The 27,967-nt window shown below is 44.6% G+C and overlaps 1 protein-coding gene across 1 annotated transcript in view; it reads left to right on the top strand.

Annotated features, from left to right (window-relative positions):
• LOC146866386 (proepiregulin-like) overlaps positions 1–27,967 on the top strand; it is a 112,867-nt gene that overhangs the window by 63,971 nt on the left and 20,929 nt on the right. Inside the window, exons 2-3 of the mRNA XM_085636283.1 lie at positions 13,000–13,077; positions 23,335–23,458. Of these exons, the coding sequence (XP_085492409.1) occupies positions 13,000–13,077; positions 23,335–23,458 (202 nt within the window). The remainder of the gene's footprint in view (positions 1–12,999; positions 13,078–23,334; positions 23,459–27,967) is intronic.

Below are 27,967 nucleotides of genomic sequence, written 5' to 3'. Positions count from 1 at the left end.
GTTCTTTGCAAAATGCTTTCAGAAGGACATACTAATGTATAATAAACACAAAAGCATACATTTACTGAAAAGCCTTTGTCAAAGGAATTTATGGGTGTCTGTTCATAACACCATAACATGTTTAAAAAAGACCCTTGAATTCCATTAAAAACACAGTTAAAATGCATTTATGGGTATGTAAAAAAAACTCTAGAAATCCCAATTTTGACAAGTTATGGTTAGTTACTCAAACACAGCTCACATCCCCAACATGAACACCACCTACAATAATGTCAGTGCTAAGTTGATCTGTAATGCCACCAGAGGCGGTGGTATCCAGGTCACGTGATATCTTTGAGGTTACGGATGAGGTTGTCAGGAGTGGATTTGTTGTAGGAATCGTGGTTTCATGGCAGAGATTCAAGGCATTGGTTAGGGCAACTAACCATAAACGGTCAATTTCAGGGGGTTCCACGTTTTATTTCTAACTATTATTGAACTTGAAGTTTATTTTTTTATGAAATCATTTGATTTTGTTGTGCTGTTTCTAATATAACCCAAGACAATTCGTTTTCATTGTGACACTTTTCCAAAAAATGAACTATCCTTTTTTTTACGGAGTTTTACATAGCGCAAACTTGACCCGAGTGCCTGCCTTCCCAATCCGACCCTGCTTGCAAGAGGCTGTTGCCTCGGAAGAGGAGCTGAGCTTGAGTCCCTGAGTCGCAGACAGGATCTCGGAGCTCCACTTCTTGGGGCTGCCGGTGTGCAGCGCTCCAGTCCCGCGCTAGCAGACGGAGAGTCCCCGAGCCCTCGGCGAAGGTCTCGGAAGAAGATTTTGAGTCTGACTCGCCTCTGGACACCAACACTTCACGGACAGGAGTTTGCCCCTCCCCCTGATGGAGTCCGTGATGGTGTGGTGAGCGTGGAGAGCGAAGCAGACAGAAAGAAGAAGTCTGCCTGCAAATTTTGCCATTTTCACCTACTTTTCAGCACGGCTGCGGTCCGGTTCTATAATCGGACCATGAAATCTCGGTCGGCCGGTCTTGGAGATGCGTGGCGGCTGTAAGATATAACTGATTCAGCCGGTTGCAGGGCTTGCGGGAGCTCACTTCTGCCGGTTTTTGACGACGCCTTGGATTGCTGCCTGCTGCTACTGCTCGAGGTCAAGGCTGTGGGATCCCGTCCTGCGTCTGGGGGTCTCGCGCGCTGGTGTGGATCGAAGAGTGGAGGCTTTCAACCAACAGATTTTAAAAAATCCCACACCTGCATTGTTCAGTGGGGGTTACTTTTTCACCTGGCGTTCCGCACGGTTTTTTGAGTTTCGCGAGCACCCGAGTTGGAGCGGGGAATCATGTGGAGTTGAATGGTCTGAAATCCTCGTTTCACGGCTGAAGCCCGAAGAAAATGCTGTGGGACCGTTTTCGGAAGGAAAGCGAGGTGAGGAGTGAAAGGAACATTATAAGAACCGTGGGCTTGTTTGTACAACGCTAGTATATTTTCGCACAGCTGTCTAAAAAAACAAAAAACAAATAAGAGGGGAATCTTTAAGACAAAATGAGGAGACAATGAGGGGAACCTTTGAAACCTTTGGTGCAAATCTAACCCTCAGAGCTTACCGGGGATAGCGGCGGAGACGCGCTGCTCGCGGACGGGGCTTGCTGCTGGTGACGGGGCTTGCTGTTCCCTCCCCCGCTGGGGGACGGACTCGATCTCCCACAATTCCCGGCAGGGTCCCCGCCCCCTACCACACCCACTTCCGCGCCTGGAGGCGCTAAAGTTGAGGAGGCTCCCTCGGTGGAGCGGGAACCTTTGAAACCTTTGGTGCAAATCTAACCCTCAGAGCTTACCGGGATATAGTGGCGGAGACGCGCTGCTCGCGGACGGGGCTTGCTGCTTGGCTGCTGGTGACCGGGGCTTGCTGTTCCCTCCCCTGCTAAAGTCGAGGAGGCTTCCTCCGCGGCACGGGACGCGGGCAAAGGGCGGGCCGTCTGTGGCCGTCAGAGGCCAAAAGAGGCTGGGCAGGGCCAGTACCCTAACATCTACAGGAGGCTGCTGAAGGTCCACCAAGGTATTGTGTTGAGCTCATCACAAACGAGGGTGGATGTTACGTAAGAGCTGACCTGGGATTATAAGGACAAGGGCAGACTATTGTAAAGTCCTATATACATTTTGGCATTACAGTAATAGCGACATGGCCACTAAACCCAGAACACGATCGGCAAAAGTAAATACTACGGACCAATTACACCCTAGAAAAATGAGAAAAGCTTTAAAGACCCCGCCACATGTACCAGCGCCACAGACTGCAATTGATAGAATGTTGCTTAAAGCTATTGGTGAAGTCTCCTGCGAAATTGCACGCACGGAGAGGCGACTTTCATTAACACCCCAATTGAGTCAACTGATCTCGCCTCCCCCTACTCTACCACTGACAATTCAGGACTCGGTTTTGGAATCCCCTGAGACTGCTAGTTCCCCTGTACAGATATCCCCGGATAAGTGTGCAAATGCTAGGGGTAAAGGGATTAATATGCAAGCTGGTAAACTGAAAGTGACTAGTAAAAAGAAACCTAGGCCTAAAACGGGCAGAGGTCGCTCGGCCATTAATGGTAATGATATAGTAACCATTCTGGCGGAAGAAACAAGGGACCAAGCAATGGGCTTTCAGGTTCCCCCGGGCTGGGTGACAAATATTATTAGCGACTTGAAGTCACACTTTGAGCAATTAATTGATGCCCAGACTAAACAAATCCTGAGTAGGCTGGACAAAGTCGTGTCGCTAGTAAAACAAAAAGGAGGGGGTAGTAATACGCCCTTAACATCATTGCCCAATATTTCAATTAGCGACACAGCCACTACAAAGCCAGCATCTGTACAGAGGGAGAATCTTAGCAAAACTAAGTCATTGGCAAAAAAGACCTCGCCCACCACCCCACTAGATAACCCCGTAGCAGGGCCTTCAAGTGGTTGCATAGGACTCCCGCCATATTCCCCTTCCCACTGGTGGACGAAATAATGACCCCAGCCAGAATATCAGAGAGGTACCTTATACTAAAGCAGGTAACAAGGGGTTCTGTTTAAATTTACCCCCAGAAGCGGCCCCTTATGTTATCATCCTTACAGGGGTCCCAGAGTTAAAACTTGGCCAAACAGAGATGCACGACGAGCTTAAAAACAAAGTCACGCACTGGCTGAATAAAAATAGGAAATTGCCAAGGGATGAACAGGGGGAAATCTTGCACGTAAGAAGAGTCAGGTGGATCGGAAATAAGGCAAAAAACACAGTGGGTGATTGTGTGGTGATAAACTTTAGGGCCAGTAGAACAGTAGACTACATATTAAGTTGGGGCCCAGCAGTTAAGGATAGCACCATTAGTCCCACACCCTTATGGTTCTTTTATGCCAATGACTCAAGTCCCCCGTCTAGGAATTGGGCAATCCAAAGCAGTGAGGAGGGTTATCAGACTAGCAAGGATGTCTATGGCATAAAGTCACATGTTCTATTTAGAAATCATGGTGGAATAGACCTGTCAAACAGGTTTGATCCCCTTATGTCCATGGATGAGTGGGATTGACTGCAAAGGGTGGAAGATCAAGCAGAGCAAACCATACAGGATTTGACTTCTGATCAATCCCCCCCTTTGGTCAATGATCAAGTCCACTCTACAGGGAGTAAATTAGGTCCTAGTTACTTTGCCGGGGAAAGATCCCGAGACAATACCAATGTAACTAAACTTACACCGGATAATGTGGTGGGGAATAAGGTAGGGACGCAAGAGGACAAAATTATCGAGTTGGAAGCACAGGTGCCCTCCCAATCACATCACGCACAAGTTGTACAAATTGAGTGTGTATTAAAGAAAGTTCCCACTGAAGCAAAGGTTCACCCCCCCAATAGCCGAACAGTTCCACTAGGATCGGTAAGAAAAGAGGGGATTGAAATGGTCTCCTGGAATATTGTGGGGCTAGCTGCCAAATTCCACAACCAGGAGTGGAGACAGTATGTCAACAGATTCCGTGTAATCTGTTTACAGGAAACATGGGTGGTGGACCATAACCCTTTTCATCTTGATGGCTATAAGTGTTTTTGTGTGCCCGCAAGGAAATTGGCTCCGGGAAGACCAATGGGAGGGCTAATCACATATGTGGACTTACAGCTTGAAGGTGTGTGGGCTGATTTGCAGTGGAACTCAGCTAATATACAAGCTATTGGGCTCGAAGTCAGGAAGATGAACATTGTTTTGATTAATTTATATAATGTTGTTTCAGGGAACGGGAAGAGCTCAATAATACAAAACCTAGACGATTTATTGACCGATGAGCTAGCGGCAAGTAAGAGGGTAGTAGCCCCATATGTGATCCTAGCAGGGGATCTAAACTGTCATCGGTGCCCCAATTTAAGATGGGCGGAGGGGGTTTGGTCTGGTTGCACAGTGGGAAAAGGCCCACACCTCGAACACACCCCTGATGGATTGGAGTTAGAGAGGGTCTTGAACAATCATGCACTTAGGCACACAATAGACCTGATGGGGCCTAAAGATGGACATGAAATCACCCCAACATTTAAGGGAAGAGGGTATTGCTCCAATATAGACTATAGAGCAGTGTCTATTCCTTTTGTGAACTGGTTAATCAAGGCTGGAATTGAATGGAGCATATTCAGTGACCACAATCCCCTAGTCTTGAGGATCAAGAACTGGGCCCCTTGCAATAACAAGAAAAGTGATAAGGCAAATAGCACACTGAGGGCGATGGACCAGGGGAGAAGGCTCAGATGGGCCAGGGTGGACGGGGACGCCTTTTATAGATCTCTTATGGAGGACGGTAAAGAAATGATTGAGGTGTGCTTAGATACCTCACTTAAGGGTTCTATGGTGGTTAAAGCCTTTGAGGCAATGGCACAGGTCATCGATGGCTTATTAAAATCTCCTGTGTCAGGGCCAATGAAATGCTCCCCTAGATGGTTCAATAGAGATTGCTCTAGGGCCCATAACGAACTAAAAGACAGTCTAAAAAAGGTCCCCAGAGACAAGGGGTGTATTGCACAATGTAGGTTAGCATACAAAAAAGCTATCAAATCAAGGAAATTGGCTCTGCAATCACAAACATGGGAAAACCTACGGGAGGCTGCAGATAGAAAAGACCCTAGGGCATTCTGGGAAATAATAAACAACCCTTGCTTCCAGAACGTAGTTGCACCGGAAATTGGCACAACCATTTTACCGGAGCAATGGTTTGACCATTTCAAAGTTCTGTATAGCCACGCTAATGAGCAACCGGGGGGGGGGGCGGGGTAATCTGCCCATGGAGGACAAATGTAGAATTCACGGTGGATGAACTGGTAGTGGGGATCAAGGGGCTGACGCAGAACAAGGCCCCAGGCCCGGACGGTATCCCCCCGGATCTCTACCTAAGTAAAGTTGATCTTTGGGCACCCATCCTTACTAGAGTAATAAACATGGCAGTCTCCACAGGTATGCCAAGATCCTGGTCGACAGCCACAATAGTTCCAATTTTTAAAAAGGGAAAAAAGGATGACCCCAGGTGTTACCGACCGATTTCTTTAATTGATGTAACGGCCAAAGTATTGGGGAGAGTTGTCCTGAATCGCCTTTTAGACTGGACTGACGAACATAATATAATAACAGACTTGCAATATGGGTTCAGAACAGGAAGGTCAACTACAGACCAGTGTCTGAACCTCTATTTATTAACAGCTAAATACACTATCGCAAGTAACCAGTCGGTTTATATGGGGTTTATGGACCTCTCATCGGCTTTTGACCATGTTAATAGAGAAAAACTCTGGAACCTGATGATCAAACTAGGGGTAGATGAAGGCCTGGTAGTTATCTTAAAAGCACTCCACTGGAACACCTCCGCCAAAGTGCGTTACAATTTGGAGGGTGATACTACAGCTCCCTTCCTTTGCACCAGCGGGGTGCGCCAGGGCTGTATCCTGGCCCCGTTCTTGTTCTCACTATATATAAATGGGCTAGAACAGGCACTATGTTGTTTAAATGTAGATACCCCTAGAGTAGGCGCACGAGCAGTACCGGTGTTATTATACGCCGACGATGCGGTACTCTTAGCTCGAACTCCGAAAGGCCTCCAGACTTTGCTGGATGGGTTTGTCAGCTTTATGGCTAGTTTAGATTTATCGGCTAATTTAGCGAAGTCATATATACTGTTGGCTGGTTCTAAACCATGTAAAAAGTTTTGTTATAAAATCGGCTCACATGTAATGGAACAGGTTAAAACCTTTTTCTATCTGGGTCTTTTATTTGATGGGCTTTTAAATTTTAAACTTTTAATGGAAGGGAGAAGTGCAAAATTAGTGGCATCAACAGGGGCCATAATGAACTATGGACGTAGGCTGGGCAGGTGGTCCCCTGAACAGGTCATGCACCTCTATGGCTCAGTTTGTTGTCCCAAGATAATGTATGGGGCCGAAGTTTTTGGGCTTTGTAAACCCCACACAAATTCAAACTGAGGAAAACAAATTCCTGAGGAAGGTCTTACAAATCCCACAAAGCACGTCAGCTTATATCACACATGCAGAACTGGGAAGGGTATATATGGAGGACCTGATTAAAGTTAGACCACTTATGGCCTGGTTAAGAATTTGGACTAATAGTGAGGCTGGCCTGAGCAGACAAATAATTAGAGATTGTATGGGTAGAGACAAGGGGATGGATATCCCATGGTTGAGTTACGTAAAGGGTGCTTTGACTGGATTAGACCATGAGCATCTCTTTACTGAACCCACAACAATCACCGCCGAGGAAAAAAACAACATTAAAAGAATTTTTTTGGCAAAGGAGATTGCACGCAGAGCCGCCTCAGAAGAAAGTAATTCCACAGTCCGTATTTATAGCTCAGTTAAGTCAGCTGAAGGGCTAGAACCATATCTTGCCTTACTATATAATGCACAAGATAGATTTTTAATTACCCGTTTTAGGCTCAACCTTTAACATCACCTTTTGGCTGATCCGCCCGGCTTTACTGCCACGGTTGAGCAGAAGGGTACCTGCGGCTGCGACAATAGGTCTCCGCGGGATACCCTTCATTTTGTATTACTTTGCCCTTTTTATTCAGTACCCAGACGCCGCTTTTTAGTAAGGTTTTTAAAACAATTGAAGTTTAGACATGCCAAAATTGCGCTTTTATACTTACAAAAGGCCGAGAACCCATTGACGTTAGCTTGCATTATGAACTTCATTAGAGTTGCAACAAGACTGAGACACACTAGAGGGTCACTTTGAATGCCTTGATGCAAATGGTTCCCTAAATGTTAATGCAAAATCAAATGTACTGAAATGTTTTTAACTGTATATTGTACTTTTATGATATTTTTTAAATATCGAATAAAGGATTTTGATGATGATGATGATGAACTATCAACAGTAAAACAAAATGAGAACATTAAAAACATTCTCTTATAAAAGTACTAAAGATGGGTCCTCAGGGTGGAAAACTGTCAATGGGTCTTAATGATGATATACGATGGTCACTGTTAGTGAAGCAATGACTTCCTGATGTGGAAGCTGTGAGGAATATACCAAAAATATTCTTAATTTTCCTTTGCTTAGTTCATATGCTTCCTTGATATAAAAACGCAGTATAAATAAGTATCTCATGAGTGCTCTGACACATAAATCAACTGTGTTTTTTTTTTTTTACAAAACACGCATTTGTAAAAATATCTCTGCATATGGGCTCACGTTAACCATTTTGTAAACGTTTGATATACACAACATGGCGCCTGATGTTGACATATGTATGCACCTTGCACGCTAGCTCTTTTGAACAGGCAAGAACAAACACACACTCTGGTTCCAACATCACCTGGCAGTGCCTGAACTAGCTGGCCTTTGGCAGCTTCGTGAGGTGCTGAGGCACAAGTACGCAGTGGTGTGACATAGCAAACACACGTTCCAGACATATGCTGCCCCCTAACAGCTCTCCGGTACATTTTAAAGCAAGTTCTTCCACCACCTGGGCAGCATCTGGGGACAGGTGCCAAAAACCACAGGATAATTGCAGGTGCAAACTCCTAATGGAGTAAGTGACTGGCAAAGGTTTTGACCACCTTAGTTTGCATTTTAAGTACAATTACACAATTTGCGGTCAAAATTTTCTTCGACACATTTTGACTTTGAGGACACCATGGTCTTGCACCCCACGTGGCCCTTCCTCTTTGGGGTTAGGTTGAGTCGATCCTACACACAGTTGTGTGTGCTCATGATAGAAATACAGGGGTTAAGGCAGATTGTTTCAAGAGAAGCAGTCAAGCCCAAAGTATACATGTATGGTACACTAGGACCATTTCCCTGGAGGAAATGAATGGAGGGTCAATAGGGATGTTATGGGTGTGTGGGCTGGACCGCACAGTTTGATCAGTAGGGTCAGACCAGGAGTACCCAGAACTTCTTTAAAAATTTAATTTTATCGAAACCTTGCTGTCCTGTTCAATAGATTGAGGGTAGCAGGAGTTTATTGCCTGTGTTTCCAGTGCTGAGAGAACGGGCTGGCCTCTAAGTTTCAATACAGTGTTTGTAGCAATGGAACCTCACTACTCAAAGGCCAGGACCACCCATCGTCCATCTGTGAAGGAAGTGACACCACTGTATTTCTCATCATCCCTCTGCGTAGGAAGTGATATCTGGTTTCCTGCTAAATCTGTCTATTTCACATAGTAGCCAAGCAAGAGAAATTCATTTCCCATCATCCATCTGCACAGGAAGTGACACCACTACATTTCTTATCATCCATCTACACGGAAAATGACACCACTGGTTTCCTGCCAAAACCATCTTTAAAAGATGATGGTAAACAAGAGGATTTGCTTCCCCATCATCCATTCGCTCAGGAAGTTACACAACTGAATTTCCCATAATTCATCTGCTCAGGAACAGCTACCACTGGGTTCCCCATTATCCATCTGCACAGGAAAAGCCTTCGCTTCTGATCGTCTCCCTGCTTCAGTTAACTCTTTAGGGCATCCCATCACCTGGGCACCCCCAACAAATGGTGGACAAAGACAAGGCTTTTGCCTGTTTGGGTCTATTAGGGCCTGATAGGGTATTGATCCAGAACCCCTGTTCCAAAAAGGGCAGCTCCTCCTCGGGAAGCAGGGGTGCACTGCCCCGCCTGCTGCAAGGGCAGCAGGCAAACACAAATAAATAAAATGGTACGTCAATGCCATTGTATTTATTTTCCACTGCACGGCTCATGCTGTGGGGAATGTGGCTGAATCCTGCAAATGCAGCCGTCTTGCAACGGCCAGCCCGACATGCGCACTGTAGACCTAGCAATCCAACGACTGTGGAAAGCTTGGGGATTGCTGGCACAGGCCCCCAGCCTCAAAATGAGCTTTGGGTCAGACTGCTGCCATCATTCCTGGAGCTGCTTTCACAGCATGTGGGCAGCTCCAGGATTGGTTAGAGATGCTTTTCACAACCATGAAGGAAGTCCTTCCTTTTCCTGCTTGCGGAAAGCTAAGAGAAGTGCCGCAGTGGTCGTGCTCTGGAATTTATGATGAGTCATGTGCCTTCACGCCTCACCATTTTTTATTTATGGCAGCTGCCACTGTGTTCCACTGAAACTTATAAGACAAGATAAAATTATTTGCACCACCCAGTACCCTATACATTCAACCCTCACAATAATACCCATATGTAGACAACCCAGACACTCACATAACTCGCACAACACATAGACCCAACCTTGTACACATTCTGCTAATTACTGCGAATATGTGACGGTACAACGCAATCATTTAGATCGCGGTACGTTACATTGTGGTTATTACAATGCAAGTCGTTACAACGACTTGCGCTAGAGGCACCAAACTTAGCAATAGTATGATTTACTATTCCACTCCAGTGTGTGTAATAGTAGGGAAGGTGTCGGAATAGTAAATCATATTATTCCTTAGTGTAGAGCGCCATCCAGCGCAAGTCGTTGTAACGACTTGCGTTATAATGACCGCAATGTAAATGTATCGTGGTGTAACAACCGCGTTGTAAAGGTCGTTCGCCATTACTGCACACCCTCACACTACAGAACACACATTACAGCTCACGCTCATTAAAGCTGTCTCTGCAGTGCTCCACGCAGCAGATATATCAGACCTCATTACCTATCACAAGGATGACCTCATCTACATCACAGAAAAATGGTTCATGCCCACATCTTTGTCCATTCTAACTGTCCTTCATCCCTCAGACTATTGCATCCATCGTGTGGACTGTTCACTTAAAAAAGGGAGGAGGCCTTGCTTTTAACCTTAAATTCTCCTGGTCATGCACCCTCGGCAAGTAAGTAACATTCAACTCCTTGGAGCTGCTGTCATGTCATTTACAGTCTCTGTAACTCAGACTGCCACCTTCCATCTCATCTGCAGGTCTACTGAGCAGAACAAGGACTTAATTGAATTTTCAGATCTCCACACCACCTTGTCCATCCAACCTGCCAACACCAACCTCCTGGGTGATTTCAACCTTCCGGACAATGCAATAGGCAAAGGAGAAAAATATCTCTTCACCCTCATCAACACACTCAGCTTGGTACAGCATGCCACTCAAACAATGCACTTCAAATGCCTCATTCAAATCCATGGACGGGACTGGCTACTTTGCAACCTCTATCTCCCTGCTTACGGTCCTACCAATAAATCAAGGTCAACACAAACAAAAAGCTCAAACTTTAATATCCTCTATAGACCTCTCCTTAGACAACCTAATGATTGAACTCACCTTTCGCCTGATAAATTCCACGTCGCATGAGCACATCCCAGTCGCAAAAGTTGCTTATCACCTGTGGAGTACCCCAGGTTTCCATACTCTCTTTTCTCTTCTTCAACATTCACATGGAGTTGCTTGGTGCTCTACTCACAGATAACATCATCAAGACTCACCAATATGCCAATGATATACAACTGTATCTGACAGTCTCCTCGGCTTCAGACATCCAATACCTCAAACACTCCTTGACCATTATCCAGACCAGCATCTCCAGTGCCTACCAGAATCCCAACCAATTCAAGACAGATTTCCTGGTATTTACCAAGAACAACAAATAAGATAGGGTTCAAACCTTGCCGACAGGAACATTGACGACTTCAAAACCCAATTTTCACCGAATGGCAATTCACTTGGATTCACCCTGAACACCAATCTCACCCTCAAGGAACACATTTCCCAAAAAACAAAGATGGCCTGGTACCAGTTCGCTCTCATGAAGAAAGTCAAATCATTTCTGCTTTACTTCATGGCCTCCTAGAGTCCACAATGGCACACTTTACGGGCATCCCACATGCCCCAGCAAGTCTCATCCAGACCTGAAGATTTATGAACACACCACTCCCATCCTGATTGAACTCTGTTGGCTGCCCTTGCCAGCACTAACCATCTTCAAAATCAGCCGCATAATTTAGGAAGCCATTACCACCAGCACCCCTGCTTCTGTTGCAGACAAGCCTCACCATCTCTGGTGGTTCTCTGCACACCTGCATCCCAGATACGATCAGATTGCAGACTAAGAAGCATAATAAAAAGAAAAATCAAGTTAACAGACATTTTCTATCTGCGCAACCATGATCTGGAACAACATCCCCAAAACCATCAGGACCACCCCAACACAGCTTCAATTTAGCAAAAAGGTGTTAATGTTCCACAATGTTGCTGCCGATTCTCTTTCTTGTTCACTTTCTGTATGACTTAGACTCTGTAGAGCGCTCTGCTGCCTTTTGACTAGGTTTGTGCAATGGAAATGCATTATACATACATATACACAGCTGAAAGGATAAGGCATGCCTCACAGCAGATGTGTCCTCCATTTATAGATAGGCCCAAAAGGGGAGGTCATTTAAATGATCTCTCAGTGCATATCCACTGAACAGTAGCTGCGTAGCACGCTTTCGGGCTAACCTGTCTTTAGGCCAAATGTGGTCTTTCCTTAATGCACCAATGTAGGATACAGCCCTACAATGTCCAGTGAGCAGCTGCGGGGGAATACAGTCATCCACTGCTTCATAACCAGTCTATGCAGCCTCACGCAACCAGGCATGGGCTGACAGGGTAATTGCGATTAATTATTATTGCATTATCCAGATGCTGGTTGAGCCGCTGCCTTCCTATTCTTAGGTGGTGCTTCTTTACGCTTTTTCCCATTCTTGGAACTGTAGCATTGGGACCTGAGCTTGCTGTTCATCTGTACCTGCAGCACCAGACCTAAGCAGATACTGCCTCCACCCAGTTGGTGTCTGTGTAACTTCATCAGGCCTATCAGTGTAGCTGCTGCATTCTTTGCAGGGACCAAGTGGGAGTCACGGCTACTGTCACTACGCAACAGTGTTCATCCCCTAGTTTCATCACAGGATATCCCGCTGGAAGTGATAAAGTCACTGAAGCTGCCCCAAGCAGATAAATAAATTCAGGCAGTAGCTATGCCACCTTGTGGCTGGCTCTGCCCACCCACTGTACTACTTTGTGGTTGTTTTGCGTTGTAATGAGCCACTCCTGCGCAATGTCTTACATAAAAAGCAATTAATCTAGCTTTTTTTTATAAACAGAATGCCAACTTTAGTTTCACAGCACGTCTCTTCTTGCCCAAAGATTGATTCGCTAGAGAACAAACACTGCGAAATATGACAGCAGCAAAGAATACCGATTATTTGCATGTCTGATTTCCTGGAACATGAAATTGTACTTTCAGAGGTGCCTCATGTTTGACTTTCCTAGGAAAATGCCTGCACTGAACACCTGTGATCAGGGCCGGACCGGCCACCGTGACACTCTGGTAGTGGCCGAGAGGGCCGATTTAACAATTTTTGCCCAGGGCTGATCCAGTCTGAGAATATTTTTGGGATTTGAACTTATGTCCTCACCTCCTGTTGTAATGAGGGTAGAACGTATTGCTTCCTGTTATTTTCTGACCATGCATTGTTCGTAATGATAAGCAAAATACGTATTGAAACATTATAATTAACAGTTGTTTAATGTATTTCCTTAGGTCTGTGCCTAATACACTTAGCGTGCTGTACTACAATTATCCCTTTGTGTGAGTCTGGGAACTGCACGACGGCTCTGGGTAAGTTATACAGTACATACAGTTGCATTGATTTTTAACCGTTAATAACAGGCTAATTTTCACAGCAAAAACATTGAAGTTTAAGAAATATTTCCTCAATGCCACTCCTATTAAAAAGTGGTGATTTTACAGGAGCTGTTGACTTAACTAATGCAGAACCAGCTCATGGCTGTTCTGGGCATGCATCCGAATCGTGGACATTGAAGTATTTTGCCTTTTACACTCCTAAGCCCTCCTCCCCTAATAATTTAGCTGATTTTTCTGGAATTTGAGGGAACAGTTGTAAAAAATCCTGCTTCGCAGTAGCACTTGGAGGCAAAGATGATGAAACTAAGTTAGGGCATGGGGTGGCGTTGACACAACACTGGCGTTTTACGGTCAAAAAGGTAGTAAACTTAAAAGGCAGTTAAGTGTTTTCTTTATGCATGCGCAAAGCAATAATTTCAGAAACTGGGCAGAAGCATCCTCAAGGCGAGGTAAAGCAGCAGTCATGGGACGATAACTGTTGATGACACCAAATGCAAAAGGTTCAAAAACTGCCTTTCTTGTAGTATGAAAATGTTACCGTGTCAGACTACAGTGGGTGAAGTGAAGCATTGCTTTGTATGGTCATAGAGGCAGGACTGATTGTGTCTGATTCATAGAGTTTATTGTGTGTGTAAAATCTGTATTTGGCGAACACAAAAGCCAATGAATTAAGGTTTGCAAGCTGCATTTTGGAACCCAGAAGATTTGCCAGTGTAGTGGATCGTCTTCATAAAGGAAGGATTGGGAATTTACTAACGCATACAAAATGAGATGGATACTTGAATTATTCTCGGTCAGTGGTAATTACTCGGGCCACATTCCAATCTTAGTGGCTGAGATTAATTCAGACATTCCATCCATCACTTTTTATAAATTAGTGTGTCGTCCTAAAATGGGACGGGAATGCCAAGATGTGGGTCCCTAGCACATTGTGTCACTGGAACCAGGCTAAACCCGGCTGATGAACCCTAACTAGGGAAAAAACGGTCATAGGTTGCTTGTGTTCTGGTTCACGGAAATCCTGTCCTAACAGTTTGGACTGGACTGTTCCTACTGGAGGAGGGTCAAGACCGATCTGCATATGGCTGGGTCCAAACTGAGGCAGAGGCTGCTCCTCCACTAATAAGGAGAAGCGTTGTCCCACTGCTCGCAAAGCAGGAAAAAGGAAAAATAAAATGATAATATTGTAGTTAATATCATTTTATATTTGTAGGTTCGGGGCTGGGTTAGAGTGGGGTGGGGCTGATGGCGCAGGGAGAGAAGCACACTAAGTGCACAGGACTGCTTGACCGGCCATCTGGGACCGCCAAACCGTCATGCGCACTTAGCATGTTCCCCACCAGGTTGCATTACACAGCCAGGTGGGAAACATGCCCAGGCTTCCTGTTCCCATCTGAGCGCAGGCCAATCACATTGCTGCATTGCAGTGTTGTGTTTGGCTTAGGGAGCCTGGGAGTCCGGGTGCTTCCTGCTGCTTCCTGATTCCGGGTCGAAGCAACAGAGGAGAGACGGATACCGGCAGCTGTGAGGACGGAGGTAAGTGTTTTCAATTGTTTCTATTTTGTTCCTCTCCCCCCCACTTAGCCATCCTTGTACCCTGACAGCTGCTACTGGACTGACGTGACCTGGTGTGCACATTAACAATGACCTGGAATGCCGCCCCCAATAATTACAAGGGGTTGAGATTAGTTCATGCATTCCATCCAACACTTTATGTATCCTTTAGAGCAGGAGCTTGGGCAGTGCAGGTGTGTGAATGGCCAGAATCTCAAAGGTGTGTGGGCAGTGCTGGAATTGGAAAAATATACTTCGAGAAACTGTGAATTGGGGGTCAAGGTGTGACAGAGGGAAGCGGGTGAAATCACGAGGGGCAGAGCTTGAAAAGCAGAGTCTGACAGTCAACTTATTAAAATTGACCAAAGACATTGGCAACAAGGACATAGCTGAAAGGAAATCTGTTCTAGATTACTGGTCACAAAGATTAAGACACCTGCTTCAGAGATCATTGAGTGCCCAGCAACTTTGAGGGGATTATAATAGTGGTAAGATAACTTTAGTAGTTAACACAGGTCTGGGAGAGTTCTATGTTTTCCCCAGTCACAGCTTATGACTCATAAAGTAGCTGTTAGATCTGACATCCTTGGCGTTGTTTTCCCCCAACGTTTTGCTCTCCATCCTCCTGTTTTTACTGTCATTAGGATTCTGCACTCTTTACTACTGCTAACCAGTGCTTGTGCTCTCTCCTTTAAACAAAGTCAAATTGACCTACACCCAATTGGCACATTTAATTTACTTGTAAGTCCCTAGAAAAGTTGTATTGCATGTACCCAGAGTCTGTAAATTAAATGCTACTAGTGGACCTGCAGTACTCATTGTGCCACCCACTTATTTATCCATAAACATTTCTCAGCCCTGCCATTGCAGCCTGTTTGTGCAGTTTTAAACTGCTATTTCAACATGGCTAAATAAACCTTTTGCCAGGCCTAAAACTTCCTTTTTAATAAAGATAAGTCACTTCTAGGCCTCGCCCTAAACTGCCCATAGGACAGGGTGCAGTGTGTTTAAAAAATTGGACAGGTATTTTTATCTTTTTCATGTCCTGGTAAGAAAACACCCAAATTAATTTTTCCCTACTGCAAACCCTGCCCCTCCATAGGATAACATTGGGTTACCTTATTACATTTAAAAAGTGCTAACATCCAATTGGAAGCAGGTAAGAATGTTGAGTTTGGTGTCAAAAGAATTGGTATTCAAAATCCTCTTTAATGGTAAATTCAGATTTTAAGTCAAAATTTCCAACAATGTCACTTCTAAAAAGTTGTCATTCTCCTGTCCTAACCGTTTAGTGCCAGCAGCCTATATACTGGGTAACATGGCAAGGTGCAGCTAGCAGATGGTCTTTGTGTATTACTCTCAGACAGTGAGACAAAGGGAATAGGTTTTGTGAGGATATGCGATCTCTGTCTTGATAAGGGGGAGGAGCTATCACCTACCACACTTGTACATCACAATTGATCTGCCTAAGCATACTCACAAAGGGATACTAGTGTTTTGTGACCCAGACCAGCTGGGGCCAGGGCAGGGAGGCATGACATTCCTGACTCCTATGAGGGTGGATACCTCCAGAATCTACTACTACTTCAAAGTGGGCACCATGTATAAATAGTGGATCCTCAGACCCAACTCTTCTGTACACCTATGGAAGAATCAAAGGATTGCTGTGCTGCTCTGAGATAAGGACTGCTACTACACTGCCTGCTAGCTGATTAAAAAGGACTGAACCTGCATCTTGAACCCAGGACCACCAGGGTGACTCAATAAGCTAGTTGGCTGGCCTCCTGATCAGAGCCTCAAGGTCAGAAAAGGCTTCAACCACCTTGAACCCATCCCCTAAATCTGTCTGCTGTGAGTTCTACCCGCCAAGTGGTGCCACCCCAGTCATGGACCCCTAGAAGTGGGTCTGAAGGTGCTCTGGCAGCCCAGCTTTGGCCCTGTAACCCGAACCGACAGAGTGCAACAGATCCCTAATGCCAGACTTCATATTGCAGCCCACACTCTCCTCAGAACCACTGCTGCACGTTGTATCTTCAACACAGGCCCTCAAATTGCAAGCTCCTTATGAGTGGTATCCTCGACGATGACACAGGACTTCGCATTACAGCCACGCAACTTCTTTGGATCTACCGCTGGATGATGCATCCTCAATACAGTACTTCAAATCACAAGCCCCTCATCAAAGACATCCTCGATGACCATGCAGGACCCCTCATTGCAGCCTTGCAGCTCTTGGGAACCGCCGCAGCACGACGCATCCTCGACGTGGGTTCTTACAAGGCTCTGTAAATCAGGATTTAAGGTGTTGTGTTCATTAAGCCTAAATCAGTCCCTGTTCCTGTCCCGTGCTCCATCATGGTCAGCCTGAACTTGTGACTCGGTCCTGGTCTGGCATAACCAGATAACCACACTTGACGCTTTGTGCTTCTTGGCACTATTTTTTACTTATAACTTTGAAATTGCATATCTCCTGTTCTACTGATTGAATTTCTGTTGGTTTGGTCTAAAATAATTTATTGGTGTGGGATATTTCTCGTGTGCTGTTTTCACTTTATTACTGTTTGAAGTGCCGCATAAATACTTTACACATTGCCTCTAACTTAAGACAGACTGCTTTTGCGCTACCAGAGAGTTAACCACAGGTTAATTTTGAGTTTGCTTGCATTTCACCCTGACAGAGATTGTGGTTGCTGCTTGAGTATGGTTTCATCCCCCCTCAAACAGCAACCCAATTTCCTACAGTAGCATAGTGGGTTACTGTGCCTGCTGCAAAGCACGTTGTGTAGCATGCAGATCACATATTTGTTTTTTTTATATAGATAGGCAAAGGGGTTACTGCTTTTAATATTGAGATCATTTTGTCACTTCCAGGTCATGAGTGTTAGAAATGGGATTTCTGGTTGGCTAGGGCTTGCACCTAAGCCAGGGAGAAACCACAACTCTAGTCAGGGCAAGGGAGTTACACGCTGAAGATAACACCTGCTCACCCCCTTGGTAGCTTGGTACGAGCAGTCAGGCTTATCACAGAGGCAATGTGTAAAGCATTTGTGCAACACACACACACACACAGCAGCGACGCACTAGGCACACCACAAAAGAAATAACACACAAGGTTAAATAAAAGAATAGCCTTTGTATTACTCATGAACACATTAGATCATAATCACAAATATACACTGTGCTAGCTGGCACTAGGTAGTACTTTTCAGGGGGTTATATACAGGACAGGGCCAATCGGGCCACTGTCATCACCATTAGAATCATAAGTAGTGAAAATAAACCAACCAGTAACTACTGGCATTAGCACTTAGCATATATGCATTAGCATTAGGCATAAACACATTAGGTATAAACCATCCTAGGCATATATCCTACATTCGCAGTGCACCTCAGTAGCACTTAGCATAGACACAATATGCCAAATAACATTAGGCATATAAACATTATGCGCCACTTTAGGGCTCTACCCCCTACCAGCACCTCAGGTGCTCACAGGCCAACTGGCCTTCCTCAGGGGCCCTTCTGTGACTTGCCTGTCATGCCCTATATCCACCAAAGTCAGGGCACTAAGCTGCCACTGCAGCAGGGTGCAGGCCCAACAGGCTGGCACCAGAAATGGGGTCGAGGGTATAACCCATTCTGGTCTCTCTTGAGACCTGAAATGCCCCCAATGTTGCAGCTGCCGTGGTCTGGTGGTACAGCTGTGTAGCCAAAAGAAATCGTCACAAACAGTGCCTCCTCAGCCCCCCCTTACTGGGGCATCTCTAGTGGGCCCAAAAAGCAGTGTCCCCTCGTTGCAGCTGCCCGCAACCTTGCGGTGCAGCTGAGTAAATCAACACCGGCCACAACTTGGATCCCCCACCAGCCCCACTCGCTGTGGCTCATTTTAGGCAGAATTCAGGCACTGACAGTGTGCCTGGCAGGCACCCACTCACACGGCCTCTTCTTACTTCGCCCGGTCCACTCCGCTTGCACACACAAAGGCGGGGTAGGCTCCCGGCTGGATTCAGACTCTTCTTCCATGCAGCAAAGTCTCCGTTGTCCTTTGGCACTCTCCAGCGCGGGGTATGCTCCCACCTGGGTTTCAAGCTCCGCTGTGCCTCTCGGCTTTGGACACCCACGAGACGCCGGCTCTAGCTTTGGCCTGGCCCCGCCCACAACCAGGCATTCGTCGCCTGACTTCCTCTCGCTGCCAACCTCCCCTCTCCTCATGGAAGCCCCGGCCACGATCAGGCACAAACTTGCCTGACTTTCGGCTTGCGGAGAAGTACAGAGTGAGCTTCTCCTTCGATTTGCACAGAATGGCGCAATTCCTTGCTCTGCACCTGTCAGGCAATCCCCGACCAGGATCTCCTACGGCTGGGCTTTTCCTTGGCGACATGGGGCTCTCTCCTCCACATGGGAGCCCCGCCCTGATCAAAGCCCGGGCGGAATGTTGAGCCCATTTCTAGGGCTCAAAAGGTAAAGAGGCAAAAGAGCTCAGCACGTGCTCCCTGCCAATTACTCCCCTCCAGTCTGGACAGTACCCTCCTTTCGCTGAGTACGCTCTTCAGGACACTTAGTCCAAAGTTATCAGGGGCAAAGCTGGGCACAGGCAGGCCAGCATGTAGGGACCCCTAGGAAGCAGCAGCTGGGTCCCACGGTGGTTCCTCCTGACGCCCAGCAGTCCTTCGCCACCAAACCGGTACAAGTAAGCACTAGTAACCACACACTCATTGAGTTACAGCCCCAGTACTTATCCCACGTGTGTCTTTGTTCTCTTCCCCTGGCACAGGCCTAGACCCGGTCCAAACCAGTTCTAGGGGGTACTCCAACATTTCTATACAGTGCCCTCACTGTCAAAGTAGGTCCTGGCGCCAACAACCCACAGGGGGGCGGAGCCAGCAGTGTACAAGGCAGGCACAGACCTATTCAGGGTCAGGGAGTACTCCTCCCGCTAGTCCAAATGCAGATTTGCCCATTCAGCCTAGCGCTGACTCATCCAGCCCCTCTGGTGCCACAACCCTCACCGGCCCCTGTCACTCCAGAGCCAGACATGCAATACACATCAGGCAGGCAAAGACACATAGCACACAGAAATCCCAACTTCTAAAAGTGGCATTTCTAAAATAGTGATCATAAATCTGCACACACCATTACTCAGCATTTATTATCACTATTCCGAACATACCAAACTTGACCACGGTGCCCCTCTCATATCAGGAATTATCACTGAAACACTTGTCAGGGAATCCCCAATGCATTCCCATTAGAAGGTAGACTCACAGCAGTGAGAAACCAAAATGGCTGTTTGTCACTACCATGACATGTCACACAGTTAAGGCACATGTCCTACCTTTTACCTACAATGCACCCTGGCCATAGGGATAGCTAGGGCCTACCTTAGGGCTGACTGGTATGTATTAAAAGGGGGCTCACAGACATGGCACGCACTTTATGTGTCACGTCACAGCAGAAGTAAACTGCGCACACAGGCCCTGCAATGGCAGAGGCCTGGGACAGGTTTGAAAGGCTACTTTGGTGGGTGGTGCAAGCAGCGCTGCAAGCCCACCAGTGGCATTTAATTTACTGGCCCCAGGTATATTAGATACCACATTACTGGGGACTGACAGGTAGATTAAATACGCTAAACAGGTGTAGTCCAATCTTACTATGTTTACCACATAGAACGCATGCACTTTACACTGGACAGCAGTGCTTAAGTGCCCAGAGGCCTAAAACCACCAACACCAGGTCAGAAAAAAGACTAAAAGGAAGGCAAGAAGTTCAGGCATGACCCTGCAAAAAGGGCCAATTCCAACAATAAGTTGCAATCTTTCTAATATAGCACTCTAATATAGCACTCTATTTGCCAGCATCAAGGAGTTGCATGCAAACTGTATGTTATGGATTTAGATCCTAGCTGTTCATTCTCAATCTGGTGGTATTCTAAGATTTCAAAGAAAGGTTCCTTTTGGGGAAAAAAAGTTGTATTAATAGAGACCACCACAATCACAGTGTTCAGTTTAATATCCTGACTTTGTGTTTCTCCCGACCGTTCACTCTTAACATATAATGTCTACAAGTGTGGGTGATATGTGATTCGTACACCTTATATGTTATAAACCTCAGTGTCTTATGTAATATTTCTTGTACGTTGATAGACACTTGTATGATTTATTGTGCCTCTGTGTATAATGTAAAGTGCACAGACACTCTACACTTGAATGAGCAGCGCTATTAAGAATTAAATAAATATAAGAGTAGGTGCCATTTACATCAATATTTGTAATTATTAGTCATACAGACAGAAAAGATGGGATTCTTACAGTGCAAATGCATCTCTTACAAACAGAGTTCAACAAAGTTAAAAACCTGCCTCCAAATCATAGTTTCTCCTAAGCACTTGTGAAGTGGTAACATGCTATGTGCCTTTGTTTTCTTCCATTACTTTGGCATCTAGGTGTTAGCCTCCATATAGCTCCCATCCAATTCCATTCAAACACAAGGAGGGCTGATTGCCCTTTAAATTAAGCCTTTGTTTTGGTTCTAGCTCGAAATCTAAATAAGATAGCCCCATTGCGGCCTGCACGTTGCTGCTCCGAACGGAATACAGACAGCGTGTCAGAAAGTGACACCAGGACATATTCAACATGTTTTCCTGGTTCAGTCCGATTCTAGATTTGGCCAGTATTAGCTGCCAGAACCGGGATCCAGCTCCATTCCCCTACTTTCCAGCACTGTGTATGGGTGTTTGCTTAACTCTTGCTGCACACGTTTCCAGGGAAATCATCCACATTCAAAGGCAGACATTTCTTGTCCATGAAGGGAATAGGGCGATACACTTCTAAAATCAATGTGAGTATAGACAATGGGGTTTGTCAGTTGGAAAAATATATATTCCTTGGGAAAGGTTGAAATTTTAATGTGGAGATGCAAATTTTCTTAACATTTACAATTTCTGAATTTTCCCACTGCTGGAAATTCTGCATGTGTAAATATTGGAAATGCATGTTCTTCTCGAAATGTACACCTGGATGGGACCCTAAAACAGGCCTTAAGAAAGCTACTGGCCAACTTGCTTGAGTCCTTTTTATATGGGTGAGATATAATTAGAGCTTTCTGCCCCTCCCTGGCGAGAGAGCTTCTGACAAAGAAAAGTTTTTTTGAAAGTGAATAAGGAATAAAATGCCATAAAATATTGTTTTTATCTTGTCACATTTACTGTACAGAAAGACAGAGGTCAAATGTCATCTTATGTCTTCTTACAAATTGCTGCTTATTTTAATATTTAGATTGGTGTTTACAAAATCCAAAGTAAAGTGAACTGTCTGACAATCCTGCTGGGGTTCTACAGGCAGTGTAAAACCAAAGGCGGTAGAATGTAATTTTGTTTCTGACACACAAATAGATTGTAAATAAACTCTACAAATATTTCAAAATATTTTTCAAAGGTTAGGAATCACTTTTTGAAAGAAACGTTTGACGTTGGTGGAAACAAAGATTTTAGTAGGATCAAAAATCGCAACACTTTACTTGGTGATGTGCAAATGATAAATATTGCTGAATCATGATTTCCAGACAAAAATGTTTTTATGCTATATAGTTTTAACAGTAAAACTGCATGTCAGTGGGAAGGCTTGTGGCCATTTCTATAGAAATGTGCTACCACATCATATGTTTATTAAAAGTGAGAGTTTTTAATTATGAACTGAGAAACATTCTTGCCCTGATGACAATGTTATTGCTGACCTAAAAGGCAATTCAGGGGTCATATGTACCCTTATGTGGGCTAGATTTCCATTATACATGAAGCAAAAGTTTAGCCTATTAAGTCAAACAAAATAGTTTTTACACAGCAGACATGCTGAACACACATATTGAAGGTGCTCTCATATATGATAATGGAAGAAAAAAGTGACTCAGTGATATTAAATATTTGCCTGGGATCATTCAGTTTGAGACCAGTTTATGGGTCGATCGAATTACAGTTAGGTCAAGTAGATTATCTAAGTCTCTCATCATCCAGGTCTAGAAACATTTTTTTCGGATTTTTCGTGGCTTGCTTAAAGGTCATTATTGAGTAACCGGCCTGTGTGAAATATCTACAGAAAACATTCTTATGTTTAGCTTTTAGTCACATTATTGTAAAGATAGAAGTGGATTCATCAAATCTTGGGGATTCTGTAACTTCCTCTCATATGCATGTTATTTTTTACCTTCAGCTAAAATAAGATTATAAACACTTGTTAATTTGCACATTAGGATCAAGACTGATTACCTTGTCCTAATAACTTTTCGTATCTGAAAGGATACAGTTCCAAACTTATAGAAAATTCACAGTTCATATCCTAGATACAGCAGGCCTTGAAGAGACTGCGCATGCGCTGCCTAGGCGAGACCTAAAAAAGAAAGCAGCTGCTTAATTTTGTAGGCAATTGCGTACTTGATTTGCGCACCTACAGAATGACATGGCTGGCTTTTCATTTTTTAGCCAAGCTGCACTGCATCGGGGATGCTGTGCAAATCATTGGCGAAGCCAGTAGGTCCCAAAAGCAAAAACGTTTGGCTCTGACCATGCTGGTTTTTGTGCTAGCACAACATACCTACTTTTAGAGGTCAAAGAGGTAGTGTTACAATCGTCAATATGTTGAACAAATTGCTTGCAATTAAACAATATGTTTTTTTATTTTGCAGTTCGTAAGGAAGGTACTGCTCGTCCGGTTAAAGTAAGATCAGTCGACTGTGCAGAGGATAAAAAGGACTATTGTTTTCGTGGGCGATGCCAGTTTATTTTGGATCTGAATGAATTTCACTGCAGGTAAAGGAGGGCTGAAGAATTTGATCAGTTTTAAAACACAGTGGGTGGTTTAAGGCACATCAACACCAAACAGCTGGGTAAATTATCGAAAAATACTTAATTTGTTTCTGGGATATAAAGACCACTTAGGTTACATTTCACACAAACTCGCTGGCTCACTCACTTTTGCCTATTAATTTACAGAAACGTCGTGGGCTTGTCTATCTGCCTGCATTGCTTTTATTTTCTATAATGAATCATGATGATGTAATCGTTTTGTAGGATTTTATACTGTAATCGGTATTTTTTGCAGACCAAATACAATTGCACTGTAACTCTTTGCCTAGTTTTCTATGATGTTTGTGTTTGGCTATCACTTAATGATGGTACCCTGCACTCGACAGTTCTGCTAGAACAGCATGACTGAATCGCCAGTTCATTATTATCAATAACTCGGGTGGAATAGTATTCCTTCAGTTCGCTAAAATAGTGAAGCAAATGTCTTTCATACATTCCAAAATGCCTTTTTGCCATTCAAAACGGCCTGATTTTGCAATTTGGACCTTTTGCGAATGCAAAATACCATAGTACACCTGGGGCCAGATGTACGACCGTATTTTGCATTCACAAACTGGAAATTTGCCCATTTACGACCGCAAAATAGGTCTGTACAATAAACAAACACTATTTTGCGAGTCAGTAACCTATTACCGACTCGCAAAATAGGATTTGCGACTCACTATTAGGAAGGGGTGTGCCAAGGGCATCCCTTCCTAATAGCGAGTCGCACTTCTATGTACGATTGTTTTGCGACAGCAATTGCAGTTGCAAAACTCTTGCAGTTTACCACCTATTGCAAAAAGTTTGTAAGCCACTCGGACTCCTTCCCCTTTGTGACTGGCAGTGAAAATATTTTTAAAGACAAGGCAGTGTTCCCACAGACCCCTGCCTACACTTAAAAAATGAAACAGAAATGTTTCATTTTTCTTTTTTAAATGCAGCCCGTTTTCCCTTAAGGAAAACGGGCTGTATAAAAAAACTGCTTTATTTAAAAAGCAGTCACAGACATGGTGGTCTGCTGACCTCCGAAAGCCACCATCCCTGTGAGTGCTGGTCATTCCCAATGGGGTCACAAATTGCGACCTGTCTCATGAATATTAATGAGGCAGGTCGTTTGCGACTCCAGTGGGAGTCGCAAACAGTGTCTGAGACACTGTTGTACATTCCATTTTGCGAGTCGTACATAATAATAATAATAATACTGCATTTTATAGAGCGCGAACAGCTACCTCGCTAGGAGGTGTCCCGGCGCTAGTAGAACACAGTCGACCTAGAGGGCAGAAAGGAAGAGTTAGCGGGGTTGAGTGAAGAGCCACGTTTTTAGCAGTTTCTTAAAGCAAGATTCAGAAGGGGCCTGCTGGATTACTTGTGGTAAAGTGTTCCATAAAGAGGTAACATTTGCCGAAAAAGTACGTCCGCCCAGTCGAGCCTTTTTCGTACGTGGGACGGCCAATTGAACGCGGCAATTGGACCGCAGTGCGCGGGTTTGGGAATATCTCTGGAGGCGGTTTTTCAAGTATTCTGGGCAGGAGCCATGCAAAGATCTGAACGCCAGCGTGAGTGCTTTAAATGTTATTCTGCTAGCAACTGGCAACCAGTGCAGTGATCGAAGATGCGGAGAGACTGACTGCTTGAGAGGGATTCGCAGTAGCAATCTCGCAGCCGCATTTTGAACTACCTGAAGTTTTTGCGTCAGATATTTTGGTAGGCCAAGGTAGAGTCCATTGGCGTAATCTAGCCGTGATGTTACAGTGGCATGAATAACCGTTTTTGGTTTTTACATCTGGCTCTCGGCCCTGGAAATTCAAAGGAACTAATTGAAAGAGCAATTTATCCAACAGGTTGTGGTGTAGCAGCTGATGTTGACGTTATTACCATGGTTCTTTATTTTACAGGTGGAAACATCTTTCACAATGACGAGTGGTTGTATGCATTTTCTGCCTAAAGTTGAATATGTTTGTGTAATAAGCAGCATATAAAAGCAAATACATTAGTTGTTTTTTATGTATTTTAACATTGGTCAGTGAACTGATAAACATGAGTAAATAAAAACAATCGCTGAGATAGTTGGTAAAATGATACACTTGGACTTACCTTGACTTCACTAGTAACAGTTACAGTCCTGTTGTTGCCACTGAATCAATAGGATTACACTTTAGAAATAAACGACTTGTAACAAGTAGCACAGAGGGAAAAAATCTGGTCAGTACTGTAAACCACGCAGATGGGAGCACAAGTACTTTCTTCCAAATGGAGACCTTTTGCCTCAGGGAGCTCACAGGAGGCTGGCACTGGGTTTGCATTCTGGGGTAGATGTCAGAGCATGAATGGGCCAAAGACTCTACTCCCACAAACAAGGAGTACTAAACATAGCTAGCTGGCAGTGCCTTCAATCCAGTAGCAAGAGGATATACAAGCTAGCCTGGCTGATGAGGGGTGTTACCCCAAAAACGGTCCCAGGATGCTTGTTTACAGTCCAGGGAAAACCTGGCTTGGCAGTTTGGGCTGGACTGTTCCCATGAGGAACAGGGTCAAGACTGATTTGCACATGGCTGGGCCTGAACTGGGGTGGCGAAGTGAGCTAAAGAATGATGATGGATTCAACCCAGATCTGTGACTGGGGGTGAGTGTCTGAAAAGTTTCAGCACTCTGTCCATCATCTTATTAAATTTGCTTCCTCCCTGCTGCAGAAGCACAAGAGTGTGACAGGAAGAATGATTCAGTAGCCTATCGATGAGTGATCTGTACTGCTTCTACACTGTAATTTGAATATCCTTGCCCAAAGGTTTTCTCCAAGGCCTATGTCTCTAGCGATATTATCACATCAAAACAGCTAATGAAAGCACCCCATTCAAGATTTATGCGTTTCCTGCTTAAGCCTGGTATGTTCCATGACAATATTGTGAGAGGTGCATCGCTATTTGCCGAGAGGGCAATTATATTTGTAATAGTGTTGTTAGGGAATGTCATGCTGGAGTTACATGGCTAGATGTCTACATGAATGTGGTCTGAAGGGGTACCAGGACTTTCAGAGGACCTTTGCAAGGAGACCATGTCCTCAGAAGGGCTCTTGCTGTCTATACATATAGGCAGAATGTGAGTTTCTTTGGTTGGAATTAATGTCAAGTCATTAATGGGTAGGGTATTGACTGTGAGAGTAATTTTAAACCCAATCCCAAGAAAGATCTAACTAGCTTTTTTGAATTTAAAAAGCCCTCAGGTGAACAACTATCAGACCTTATTTAATCAATTAAGTCAGGCTCTCCATATGACCCCTGCCCGCCCAGAATAATGCATTTGATCCCTACACAATTGGCAGTGTATCTGGGCTCTATTATTAACATAGTATTTGCCAGCGGAAGTTTCCCTACTCAATGGAAATGGACTTCAATTCTCCCTCTTTTAAAGAAAGACAATCTTGATAGTTCAGAACGCGGTAACTATCGCCTCTTGCAAGATTATCCTTTGCTGCCAAATGTATTGAAAATTTAATGAACAAACAAATTACTCAACACATTGAATCTAATTGCATACTAGATGAAACACAACACAGATTCAGGAAGCATCATAGCACTGAGTCAGCCAAATTACTGTCACTGAAGACATTTGGTCAATTTTAGACGAAGGAGGTACGGCCGCTCTGATGCTGCTTGATCTCTCAGCGGCCTTCGATACTGTCAGCCATGAGATCTTGGCTCTCCGTATGCAAGAAGCATGAATAAAAGGCACGGCACTCAAACTTTTAAAATCCTTTCTAAACAATTGGCAACTTAATGAAGCAATGGGATCAGCAACCTCTAAACAATTTTCTTTACCATGTGGAGTTCCGCAGGGCTCTGCCCTGAGTACCACACTTTTTAATCTATATGTTGCACCACTTGCCTCGATAATAAAAAAAGCAGGATTCGTCTTGGCTTCCTATGCTGATGACACACAGATTGTGGTGTCTTTAACAAATGGAGAAAAACATCAGGGTGAGGCCTTTAAGATCTGAATGAAGAATGTGGGTGATTGGATGGATGTCAACTGTTTGAAGTTGAACACAGCTAAAAAAGAAGTCATCATCTTTGATAATAAACCTTCTCTCTGGACACCTGACTGGTGGCCACCTTCACTTGGTGTGCTACCAGCACCCGCTGCCAAAACCAAGGGCTTGGGTATTATTATCGATAAAGAACTTAAATTTAAGGCCCAAGTTAACAAAATCACAGCCATCTCTTTTTGTGCCATTAGACTAATTAACAAAATAAAGCAATTTATACCATAGGATCTCTTAAAAACAGTGACCCTGGCTCTGGTCCTCTCCCGCGTAGATTATTGCACTAGCCTTTACCTTACCATCAATTCAGGCCTGATCAACAGGCTCCAGATTGTACAAAATGCGGCGGCTCGCCTAATTTGGAATATCCCTAAAAATATCTCAGCCAAAGAAGCCATAAAAAACTACATTGGCTCCCAGTCAGGCAGAGA

This window comes from Triturus cristatus, chromosome 2_1 (assembly GCF_964204655.1).
Source record: "Triturus cristatus chromosome 2_1, aTriCri1.1, whole genome shotgun sequence".
NCBI classification, from domain to species: domain Eukaryota; kingdom Metazoa; phylum Chordata; class Amphibia; order Caudata; family Salamandridae; genus Triturus; species Triturus cristatus.
The sequence above is the reverse complement of the archived record's forward strand: the minus strand, read 5'-3'. Positions and strand labels throughout refer to the sequence as shown.